Source organism: Thermobia domestica, chromosome 4, assembly GCF_964235325.1.
Source record: "Thermobia domestica chromosome 4, izTheDome1.hap1.1, whole genome shotgun sequence".
NCBI lineage: Eukaryota > Metazoa > Arthropoda > Insecta > Zygentoma > Lepismatidae > Thermobia > Thermobia domestica.
Window position 1 is genome coordinate 258,961,443 of NC_137457.1, and position 12,797 is coordinate 258,974,239.

Genomic DNA, 12,797 nt, shown 5'->3' on the forward strand with positions numbered 1-12,797 from the left:
AGTACAGACTGTAAATGTAGCTGTAATTTGCAGTGCATATTTCTTAACATTTTATGTACTGATGAACGACGATGAAGACTATGCAAATTCAGCTGTTATCGCAGTTATTCAAGTACAATAGGAATTGTTTAAGCAGGATTCCTACTAGTCAGGGAAAACTCAGGGAAAATGGTGGAGATCAGGGAAAAAGACTGGAAAGTCAGAGAAACTTTATAAAAATGTATTTTTTCTAACATTAATTGTACCCCATTTCAGCTTAGCCAACCAAATGATCGCGATATGGAAAGTTGCTCAGATTTTTATGGGTGGTAAGTGAAATGTACATATGAACAATTGATTATTATTTTTCTCTATAGGATAAATGTTCTCATATATAAATATTCACCGTTATTTATTCCTTATTTATAAGTCAACGTCATCCGACACCTATCATGGAAGTCAGGGAGTTTTCTGCCAAAGTTCAGGAGAAGTTAGGGTAATAGATTTCTCCAGATCAGTAGGAACTCTGGTAAGTACAATGGTTTTGAAAATATCCTATGACAGGATGAGCAAAATATTTTTCTCTTTTCTTTTCTTTCTTTTATTCTTTTTAAACATTACAAAGAATAGTTACAACCAGTCAACAATATTACAGAAATACTTGTTTTCGTTTCATTCGAAGTGGAAGTTTAGTTCAGAAACAAAACTCTTATTAATATAACAATAATTAAAACTTCCAATACCAAGTTGGAGCAGGCAATTGGTATTTGTCATTTGAGTAAATTGCACATTTCTTATATTGGCAAGGAGTTGATTTCCAGAGGTAAGTGAGAACGACTAGTGGAGAACAAGTCGTAGTGTCCAGTGTTACAGTGGTGTCAGTCCAATTTTTTATTTTAATCTCTGTCCATTCTGTATCACATAAGGCCTGGGGAAAAAGAAAGTTAAATTAAAAAGTAAAACGCTTATCTAAAATATTGTGATCAGTAATTTTTTATGATTCATCAATAGATACAAATTATTTTCACCAATTACAGGGAAAATTATATGACATTTTAATGTCACACGGAACTTGAAATTATGAGTTTTAAGGAAAAATTCTACATAAAAATTACTAATTCCAAGCATAAAAATTGTTTATTAAACCACATAATAGTTACATATAAGTCGCAACCATAAGCTCTAATACCTTCGTCGAGTATTTTACTCAGAATTAGTTATATCTGTATCGAAACCGTTTTAGTGCGCTTTTTATATGAGGAGTGGAACTTTAATAGTGGCAACACTGCTTTAGAGATGCTACACAACGGAATCAAATAAACGTCTTTCGTACGACATGTTAGTTACATACCTGCCTTACTTCAACGCAAATGGACTTTACCTTTCGACGTCACGGGAAAGGGCAGTAAACGAGAACAGAGCCTCGTGTAGTGAGCGGTCTCTCTATTGTAAATTCATACATTATTATTAAACAATTGTAACCTTCGATAGATATTATTGAAAAATTGTTACATTAATATTATTGAAGAATTCTAACCTTCATATAATATTTAAAAAATGTAACATATATTAATCATGTTAATGCATTTTAAGTTTCATACTGTGTTATTTTTCTGTACATTTTTAATGTTGAAAAAATATTTGTTATCGTTATGACCATTATTGGCTCTTTATTGTTGCAAACTATATCGAAACTTGAAATTTTAATATATCATTCAATCCTTTCGACGAAGCAAACTTGCAAACAAATTATCTACATTTGCGTTTTAAAAGTATAAGAGATTTGTGTGTTCGTTCGTTATTTAATGATCTCCCTTCTTAGTGAAAGGTTGGATAGTTTTCGAAAATGAAAGTGTATTTTTAAAAGCTGAGTCCTATAATTCATTGCAATTGTTTTCCGTTTTTAAATTAGAACGAAAAATAAGCATAATGATCTACCACAGGGGAAAACAAGTGATCAGCTTTCTTCTCTGTGAAGAGATGATCAGTAATCACACGCACTAAAAATATATCACGGTTTCTTATATTTACATATAATAATAATAATAATAATAATAATATTTATGAGTGTGCCGTGAGAATTCGAGTTACACCCGTAGTGTGCCGTAAGTTCAAAAAGGTTGGGAAACGCTGCCCTAGACCAAAGCACAATTCTGTGTCCCTACCCTCTCAAAAATATTATAATTCTTTTTTTAACTTATTTAATATCTTGCTGGAGAAAAAGTCACTCATCTTCCCTGTGCTTGAAGATGTAAAAACACTCGAAGACATCTTATATATTTGATTTTTTTTTTTTTTTTTTTTTTTTTGTGTGTGTGTGTGTGTGTGTGTGTTGGAGAGTATCCGAGTTTCTACAAGGTACAATGGAAAAAGTAGCATTGCAAACTTTGCAGTCTATTTCATAGTTCAATTTCGTTGCTTTTTTATTCAAACTGAAAGATAACGTGCATTTCAGTTTAGGCATTCTTGTTGATATAAAATTGGAACACTTGGAATGAAGTATCAACGACAGCCTAGCTCGTGCACTTTATCAAAGATTACAGATCCTCTTGACTGCTGATTACAACTGGAACTCTGCGCTGCGAGTCTATTAGCTTGCTTTCTATCAAATCAGAGAGGATGGTGTGATAACTTGCTCGAACATGTTACACCTTATGGTTCGTTCACTAATTACAGGATTCCCAGCCAATATAAGAATTTTTGATTTTTTACTTCTCGAATAAGCTTATATTAATACCAGAAATGGGACGGGATTAAAATACGGGGCAGTGGCCTGTCCTGAGTACATTTACGGGGACACGGGACACTCGGACCCAAAATCGGGACTGTCCCTTTTTTACGGGACGTATGACAGGCTTATCATTCATGAATTCCTTTTTCTGCATTTCAAATGAAACTTATATACAGCATAAAGAAAGGGAGATATAATAGTATATGGAATAATGTGTACTTAACTTACCTGGAATCCCTCCTTGTTGCGAACATGAATGTCTCTATCGTAAACAAGAGTCAAATTTTTAATTGTTCCATTTGCATTGTTTATAAGCTCAATTACCTAACAAAACGAAGTAAATGAACACAGTTTAATTTTCTAGTTCAGAAAACAATTACCAAATGAAATTAGTTAATACTTTGCATTAAAGTTTTCGTTATCTAAAGGTTTATTCACAAAGCGCACCGGGCCGGTTTTGTTACATCAAATTATGAACTTTACTTTATCAAAACATTAACAAAATTTATAAACATATTTATCACACATTTCGATTTCAGGTATGATGAATGACGTCGGGCATATGACCTTTACTGCGCTGGCTTGCAATAACTCTGTTCGTGAAATTCGCTATGACTGCCTGACTAACAACCACACTGTCACGAACAACCACAATGTTTTACTCAAAACGACCACTGCGAAGACGCCCAGGAATTTTAATGTTCACTGTTGAACCCGTTTCAAGGAACTTTTTCAGAAGTCTGCGAACTGTTGATTCAGTCGGTGCTTCATTTCGCCCTAGAATCAAGCGAAGTCACCCGACAGTTGCTGCATAACTTTCTCCGTTCTGATCAAAAGTTTTCACAATTAGCACACGTTGCGCTCCATGGCTAGACACAGACTGAAGAAATGCGAGAAATCCAGACGAAGACTACAATCGGAATGTTTGTGGGTAGAGCAACAATCCAAAACAATGTCGGCAACCGAGAAAAAAAAATTGCCAGACGATCCAAAACCAGGGCGCTTTTTGAATAACCCTGTAACACTAATTAAGGTTTCCGAGTAAACAAAAGGTTAAATAGCACACACACTCACTTGCTCTTTGTATACGTCGCCACATGTTAAATTTCTGTAATTGTGGAACACAGTCATTTTTTTTGTCAAGATTGGATTAACATATATATATATATATATATATATATATATATATATATATATATATATATATATATATATATATCATCTATATTAATAAATGTAAACTTGGTGATCGGATGACGACCGAACAACTGAGTCGATTGTCATGAATTTTTAAAGGCAGATAGTATCAGTGTTACCAACAACCTCTGAAGAAAATATTCTAGATGGCCTTCATAAATAAGCTTTCTTTACCCCAAAAATGGCTAGATTTTGAACTTCTAACTTATAACCCACATTTTAAATTTTAAACCCCTTTTTGTAGGTAGGATTATAAGTTAAGTGAGTTATAGTAAAATTTGAAACGTTGAATTTTATTCGCTGAAGATTAACAAGCAACATACATGACTAAATTACAATAAAATCCATCAACAACTCTGTGAAAATTAACAGCCATATTGTCAGTTGAATTGAAATAAGTCATCATCGATGACGTCTGCAGCAATGTTAGCAACAAATAAGCTAAAAATGATTTTGCATTGCGACGGATGCTCATGCACATATATTTACTACATTATTATAATATTGTTTAACGTATTGCTATTGTACTGTATATGCTTCCAAATCTTATATGAATATTTTATTTTTGAGACATCACGGAATTTGTTGTTGCAATATTTTTTTGTAAACAATAAATCATAAAGAAAATGAATAACTAATAATAAAATTATATTATTGCTAGTATATTACATTGCATGGAAAAAATATGGATTTTTAAAAGTGAGTTACCAACAGATGAAACTACCAAGTACAACGGACAGTTTAAAGTGTAAATATGAACGTAATGATAGCACAAAAGGCGCTGGAATTTAAAACACCTAATATTGATCCTGGAATTAGTTTCAATGTGTTATGTTCGTCACTTTTAAATATCAGTTTGCCTGAATGTATTTAATAATTTAATAATACAATGTAAGCTAGCGTTCAGCTGTATCTGGAATTATGTTCGTAAATAAATTATATTTGCGAGTTTTGAACATGAGAAGTAATGGCAATACAATATTCAAACGAGAATTAAGACAGGGTTCTCACTCGACCTGGAAAACCTGGAAAAGCCAGATAGTTGACCTCACTCGTAAACAGTCAGGGAATTTAATGGAAAGTTGAAAATACCTGTAAAAATCCGCACTCAAAATTCCCTGATTTTTCCTTCTCAGAACCCATTTCATTCCTTGCCTTGTATAGGGAATATTTTCTAAAACAAATTAGTTCGTTTTGCAAAACTTCTCCACCTATGCTATACGCATAGTATGTAGATTACGTACTAGTAGGGAAAATTTTTTTTTTTTTTTTTTTTTAACATTATAGCTATATAAACTTGTAAACTTGCAAAACGTGACTTGGAAAACCTGGAAAAGTCAGGAAATTTGTGTTCGCCAAATAAGTGGAAACCCCGTAATAGTATAAGCACTGCGACCAATCAACCAGCAATGTGGATGTCATAAATTATGGCAACTTCTGACGTAAACAAATATTTCTGGCCAGTCAATTTCTATTAGCCCAGTAGATTAATGATGCTGGTCTAATGGTTTCGAGGACTTTCTAATGACTTAGTTAATCATAGAATAATTCTGGCTAATACTTTGAAGATCCTCGCATAAGGATATCGTGTAGACAAATAGACTTAGTCCTTAAAGACTTAGTAGGTAGTAAATCCTGTTAAATAATACTAATGCCTAAGTACACAGCAGACGAGGTGAGAGATAATATGTATTTTTAAAATATTACTTAAAACGAAATAAGGCTATATGAATACAACTAGCAAAGTAGTTCTAAAGTGTATTTATGAGAGTAAATCAAATGGTAAAAGAACATCTTTGATCGTAAACCCAAAACAAAACATCAAAATGTATCATGTCAAGTGAAAAAGCTTCTAACTATTATAAGAAAATGACTTAAATCTAGAAACATGCTTTATGAAGCGGAATTAAACTACAAATATTTACTACAGCTAATAAGTTGATTTCTTCATTTGTCTTTACGTGCTATAGTATACTTTGCAAATATATATATATATATATATATATATATATATATATATATATATACGATTTCTAGGTAACAAGCGTTAACTCTCACATTCTACAACAGAAAATAGTGTTCTAAATAATAACTTAAACAGCTCTTGTAGGTAGATAATAGCACTTCTTGTGTAAGCTAATAACAAATAATAACCGATTTTTTAAAGTAAATTACAGAGGTTGATTCATTTATATTGAGTTGATGTGAAAGTGTAACTGTACCGCGGATGCGCAACCCATCGCCATGAGATTGCCGCGAAGCAAGCAACAGTATTTTCTCAGTCACGTAGTAGAGCAGTGTCGTCGAAAGTAATCTGCCTCCGAAAATAAACAGATTCTGGAAGGAGTTCATTGTGTCCCTTTCCGACCCTAAGGTCACGCCGTCACGCATCGTAGAAATGGTAAAGTGCGTAATTTTCGTGTAGGTCGTGCCACTGTGAAACATATGACTCAGAGTCCTGGGCTCAATACACCGACGTGAACAGCTAGAAACCGGCCTCACGTAAAGAGGATCTAACCGCTATTGCGGTAGTTCAGCGTATGGTGACCTCTGAAAATCGCCCCACACAACGTGCGATGGCCACGCGCCATTTACAGGGATTTACGCCTCACGGTCGTTCGCAAGAACAGTGTACATGCCCTGAAACTGTCATGTGGCTGAGAGACAAAGGATCTGCAGGAGGCTGTATGAACGTCATCTCGCGAGTAATCGGTGGAAGTTTGTTGTTGATGAGGCATGGATTTACCTTACAGACTTTGAAAAAGTGCATGCCATTACTTACAGGACTGTGGACGTTAAGGCTCGAAACATTCTTCCGCTAGTGCACAGAGAATTTTCCAAAAAGGTTCATGATTGTGGCCGGTTTATCTTACAGGAGTAAACTGTGTCTCCGAAGGTTGGAGTGAAATGTCAAAATCAACGCTGCTTACTACCAGACTCATGTCCTGATTGAAATATATGAGCATGAAATCCCAGTATTGTACAGACAAGACGTAAACCAGATTTAACTATTCCAAAACAAGGCATCCAGCCACACGGCGAAAACATTGCTGGAATTTATCACCGTAAGGAATAGGAACTGGAATTTCGGCAGTTCCCTTTCTCTGACATCCCCGTCAAAAGTCCAGATGGTAGCCCAATGGATTATTATGTTTCGACTGCTCAAGCAGCGACTGGCCCATCGTCGAGTCCGCACCGTCTTCACCCTGTGGAAAGCCTGTAAAGAGGAATTAACTGCAGCATCCATGGTCCAGCTGCAACGCAGTGTCATTCAATGAAAAATCCGATATCGGGTAATAATTAGTAGAGGTAACTTGCTGATTAAATACAACTGGTGCTGGAAACACTGTATTTCCTAGGTAAATAGCACATTTAAATTCGGCTCAATATTAATGAATCAACCTCTGTACAAAAAGTGTCCACAAATTTCAGGATTTTCTGGATCAGACGTTTAATTAATGCAAGCAAAGTAAGTATCTATTTGATAGATTTTCTTGAAAAGTGAATCTAACTAATTTTAATACTTTAATTCGTATCTATAGAGAATAACATATTGTTGTGAATAATAATCAAACATTAAATGCATATGATAAGAGTAACACTTTGTTGTATAATCCTCAGTATTGTTTATAAATTTACATTCACATCTACTAAATCATTACAAATAATCTAGTAAATAGACAAAAACCTTCTTAACAATACTACCACTACTACTACTACTACTACTACTACTACTAATAATAATAATAATAATAATAACACTAGATGGAGCTTCTTTTGCGACAATTCTTGGGGTGTCTCTTGCATTATGTTAGCATGGGGAAAACAGAAATTTCATTAGGAAACAGAACATAGAACTCTGAATATATTAATAATTTGGAGTTTAAAGTTTTCTTTCCAGCATCGAGGCTAAATGTGCATTGACATACTTGATGTAGAATCCGATCACATAAACTCCCACTGGGAAGTAAACATTGCTCTTTTCCACAGAAAGCAATAAACTTATCTTTTATCCTACGAGGGAGCTCGGCTTTGTATATGGTACTTTTAGCATAGCGTTGAGACACATTGAGGGTTTTGCTACGCTGATGTGCAAGTGGAAATGAATCAAAGCCCGGAAGCATGTTGCTAGAGGTCTCCTACACATACACACAGAGCAAAACGTATGACGTGGTCGTAGCGCCGACTGCTATGCCAACATTAAGCCGTTGAATGAAAGGGATGTGAAGTGTGTCAGTCAGAGAGCTGGTAAGGTGTATAGTCGTGGTGGTGTTACTCACAACACAGCGGGAAGACAATATCTGGATGATTTTACACAAGGAAGAATCATAGCGAAACTGGAAGGATAAAATGAGACTAGTATGACCCAGGAGTTTGGTATTGCCCACAGCATTGTTTCATGTCTATGGAGGAGAATTCTGCACCACAGACAGTGCTGTGCGAAGGAACGATGGTGATCGACTACAGCAGCGGATGACCACTACATTGTGCAACAAGCAAGAAGGAACCGAAGTCAAACAGCAGGTGAAATTACAAACACATTTAACAAGACTATGAGATGCTCAATCTCAAGCTTTCCAGTGGCGCGTCGACTGCATGTGGGTGGTCTCTTTACTCGACGGCCATTACGTTGTGTTTCGTTGACACTCACACATCAGCGACACCGTTTGCGGTGGTACCAGGAACATCCAGGACTGCCAAGGAGGAGTAGGATCAGTCCGTTTCTTTTCAAATGAGAGTAGAGTCAGTGTGAGTAGTGATTCTGGACGCACACTTAATTTGGTGAGAGGTGGAAACACGCAATGTATTCAGGAACATTGTCGAACATGATTGTTTCGGTGGTCCAGGTGTTCTGCGTGGAAGGATATAATGCTGCATGGGCACACCAACCTCAATTTTTTTTAACACAGTTCACTCACCGGTTAACGTTATTGTGACACTTCCCCACACGCGTCTTTTGAGGGATGCAGTTGGCCCCGATCTCATCTCTATAGATTTTAACGCACGACCGCATCGAACAACGCAGGTGGTGGAGCTCTTGGAAGGCAGACTATTCCGTGATTGGACTGGCCTATCCGTCTCCAGACTTGAATCTCATCGAACACGTGTGGGATGCTATAGGGATTCCGATGCACCAAGGATCATCCAGCAGTTATCAACAGGGCTGGTGAAAGAGTGGAACTCCATATCTGAACTTGTTATCAACCTTATGAGCAGTATGGAGGTACTTTGCAGAGCATGCATCGCTATCTGTGGTGATCAAATCCTTCTAAGGACCATTAACTCCTTCTGTAGTCAGGAGTGCCTTCTGTGTAAGTTGTTATTTCTGTATAAAAGTACCATTTTTGTTCTCCTAATAACGTATTTCATCTTGTTGTTCCCTGTATCGCACTGTAGCACTATTTTCTGTGTGGTTCAAGTTTCACTGATCTCTGCCACTTGGGAGTGACAGTATGCGAAACTTACTTTCGTCCTTAAGTTTTGCACACCAATGTAACTTGCTATTTTCCCTTTTGAAATTTATTTGGTTTGGTATTCCTAAATCAAACTTACTTACCAGAGGCCCATTTGTAGGATAGCGTATATTGTTATACGCAATGTTCATTGCTCCCCAGTAAAGACGTTGTGCAATGGTTTGTTTGTCTCTAGGATGTATGCTGTAATGAAGTAAATAAGTTGGATATTTTTAAGTTATCAGGTTTATAAGTTACAAGATATAAATAATTTCATATTGAAAAACCTGTTACTCCTTTCTAGTGAAATATTGCTAATATAAAACATATGTTTTTAAATCTGTCATTCTTGTGTCTACTCCTTTGCAACCACATTTAATTACATTTTAAACGAATCGACTCACTTAGCTAGAATTAATCATTGCGTCCGTATGGATCACCTCTTTTGTGGCCACTATGAGATATAGTCTCGCCCAATTACTTATGAACATCAATACAGCCATATACATGATAAAGTGTAGGCTTACAACATTAATTGAATATCTTGATACCATAGGCGTAGCCACCACGGGGTGTGCCGAGTGTGCCCAGGCACACCCAATAGGCTGCTTTATCAAAGAGAATTAAAGACAGATATTCTAATAAGAGAAAAAATAGACACCTTTCTTTTTCCAGGGCAAAATTATTAAAAGTACATATTATTATTGAATTCGATGATATATGCCCTCGAATTCCACCTCCTTTCCTTAATATTGGTTTGAAACTTACCTATATTGTGGAATGTGGAAACTGAATCTTTTCTTTCCTGAACGCTTGAAATTACTCGCTCGAACTTGATATAATACAGGGAAACAATACGTATAACAATAACACTATTTAACGTATTTGGCTTTTATTTCCAAGAACAAACAAGGTTGCAAAATCAACAGATCATGGAGAGGCTAATAAACATAATTAGTTGTCTTACAAAAGGAGGCCGCCAATTGAGAGGTCATAGTGACAATAAAGAAGCATATGACAGGGGCAATAAATTTCTAGATGTACTTGATTTAATTTTCAAATATGACCCCATTTTGAAGGAGCACTAACTAATGGGTCAAAAAAATTCAGTTTCCACAAATTCAGAATGATATAATCACAGCTTGAAAATGTACTTGTAAGGAAGTTGAAAATGACATTACTTGGTACAAACGCGTGCATTATGAAACGAGTGATTGATGGGATGGTACCAGTAGTAAGGCTTCTGAAAGGAAAATCGTCTGTACCTAAGGGATGTTTTACTGTTGCGCTACAGGAGTGGCTTTCAAGGGTTGGAGAAAGAAGATATGTCACAAGCTGCACGTATGAGAGAGCTTTCTCCATTCTTATTCAAGTTAAAAGTAAATTAAGAGCAACTCTGAAGCAGGATAGATTGGAAGCTCTGCTCTTATTTGTGGAGCAGGAAAGAGCTTCGTCTATTGATGTAGATGAAGTTATTGATGAATTTAAGAACTTTGTGCCTTTTAATGGATGCCTCTTGTTATAGATTATGTGTATTTTGATGTATTTGTTTGTAACATTTATGAACATTTTGCGTGTGTGTAATTTCTATGCAATTTGATTTTTTCCCCTACATAGCTCTACCCAGAAGTTTTTGACACTGACATTTAGTGAATTTCTATTCTTTAAAAAATACAGGTACTGCGTATGATGTTGTGCGTAAAAGACTTAAGTTGCGCGCCTACAAATTGCAACTGTTACATGAAATTAAACCTACTGATAAAATCGAAAGGTATAAGTTTGCTGCTGACTTTCTACAGAATTGATGATGATGTCAATTTTTCAAAAAAGATTCTCTGTTCTGATGAGGCTACATTTCATGTCAATAGAACAGTTAATCATCATAACTCCAGAATTTGGGAGGCAGAGCATCCACATGAAGTTATTCAGCATCAACGACTCTCCCAAACTTAATATCTGTTGCGGTTTGATGGAAGATTGTGTGATTGGTCCTTTTATTTTTGTAGAAAAAACAATAAAGGGGACGTTTACTTTGACATGCTGAGAGAGTACATCTTTCCCCAAATCGACGATATTGAGGCGGAAAAGGGGCTTGTGTTTTTCCAGCAAGATGGCGCCCCACCTCATTACAGTGACCATGTGCGTGCGGCTCTTGACACTCGCTTTCCAGGAAGGTGGATAGGCAGGCCTGACCCAATACCTTGGCCACCATGAAGCCCAGACTTAACCCCACTGGACTTATTCTTTTGGGGCCACATAAAAAAATGTTGTGTACAGTGAAAAGATCAGAGACATCAATCATTTACGGGAAAGAATCGTCGCGGCAGTTGGGACAGTCACATCTGAAATGTTGGTGAATACATGGCAAGAAGTGGAATATCGTCTTGACGTGTGCAGGGCCACAAATGAATCCCACGTTGAAGTCTACCAACATTAAACAAAACTTGAAATAATTCTCTTTCATGATATGTACTCATTGATGTAAGTTTTCGTTTATTTCCCAATTAAATTTATACTTAAAACTAGGGAGCTCTTTTTCAAACACCCTGTATTACTTTAATTGCAGTTAAAGAGCCAAGTGATTGTATTGCAAAGCTACAAAGATATAAAAAAATACAAGACTTAATTTGTTTTCTTTGTGCACACTCAAATATAAAGTTCTAGCTACGCCTATACTTGATACTATAAGGTGGCGTGTATTGTATCAACCAACTACAGTTGGCATCCATAACTCGATGCGCATACTAATGCTGCGCTTGCGTACATCGCTAGATAGGAGGGATTCAGGTAATTAGTGTGTCATGGAGAGTTGGTCTGTGCAGACGCGAATTTTGACGGTGGAAGCCCTTTTTCGAACTGGTTCTGCCACGGAGGCTCAGTGGGCACTGCAGCGGAACAGTGATGATCGCTATGTAGCTGTACCTGAAAGACACAGTACTCTCAGGTGGGTGAGACAGTGGAGAACTACTGGTAGTGTTTTGAACCGGCAGTCACAAGGCCGGGGAAGAAGTTTGAGAATCTGGAACGAGTGCACGTATCACTTGAACACGTCTCAAACGTTCAGCACGTCGACATGTACAAACATTACAATGTCGCGACGATCATTGGATTGCTTACTGGATGACTTGAAGTTCCGTCCATATAAACTTCAGGTAGTCAAGAGTTGAGAGACATTGATAGTCAAAACAGACTTGCCAAATGCACTGATATTCTTGTAATGATTAACCGAGAACCACAGTTTCTCCAACAACAGCTGATATCCAATGAAGCAAACTTTTTTATGACTGGATATGTTAATAAGCAAAACCTCCGGTACTGGTCTCAGGAAAATTCACGACTTTTACATGAAAAGCTCCAAGCGAGTCGAAAAGTTGTGGTATGGTGTGCAGCTGGCGTGTGTGGGATTATTGGTCCCTGTTTTTTTTTTTTTTTTTTTT

The 12,797-nt window shown here is 36.5% G+C and overlaps 1 protein-coding gene across 3 annotated transcripts in view; it reads right to left on the reverse strand.

Annotated features, from left to right (window-relative positions):
• Window positions 1-564: 564 nt before the first annotated feature.
• The window catches only part of LOC145684020 (sialate O-acetylesterase-like), a 102,870-nt gene continuing 90,637 nt past the window's right edge, over window positions 565-12,797 (reverse strand). For all 3 annotated transcript variants that reach the window (XM_081755833.1, XM_081755835.1, XM_081755834.1), the window contains exons 11-13: window positions 9,465-9,564; window positions 2,939-3,034; window positions 565-907 (exon numbers count right to left, since the gene is read on the reverse strand). In XM_081755833.1, coding sequence (XP_081611959.1) covers window positions 707-907; window positions 2,939-3,034; window positions 9,465-9,564 — 397 coding nt within the window. In that variant the 3' untranslated portion in view covers window positions 565-706. The remainder of the gene's footprint in view (window positions 908-2,938; window positions 3,035-9,464; window positions 9,565-12,797) is intronic.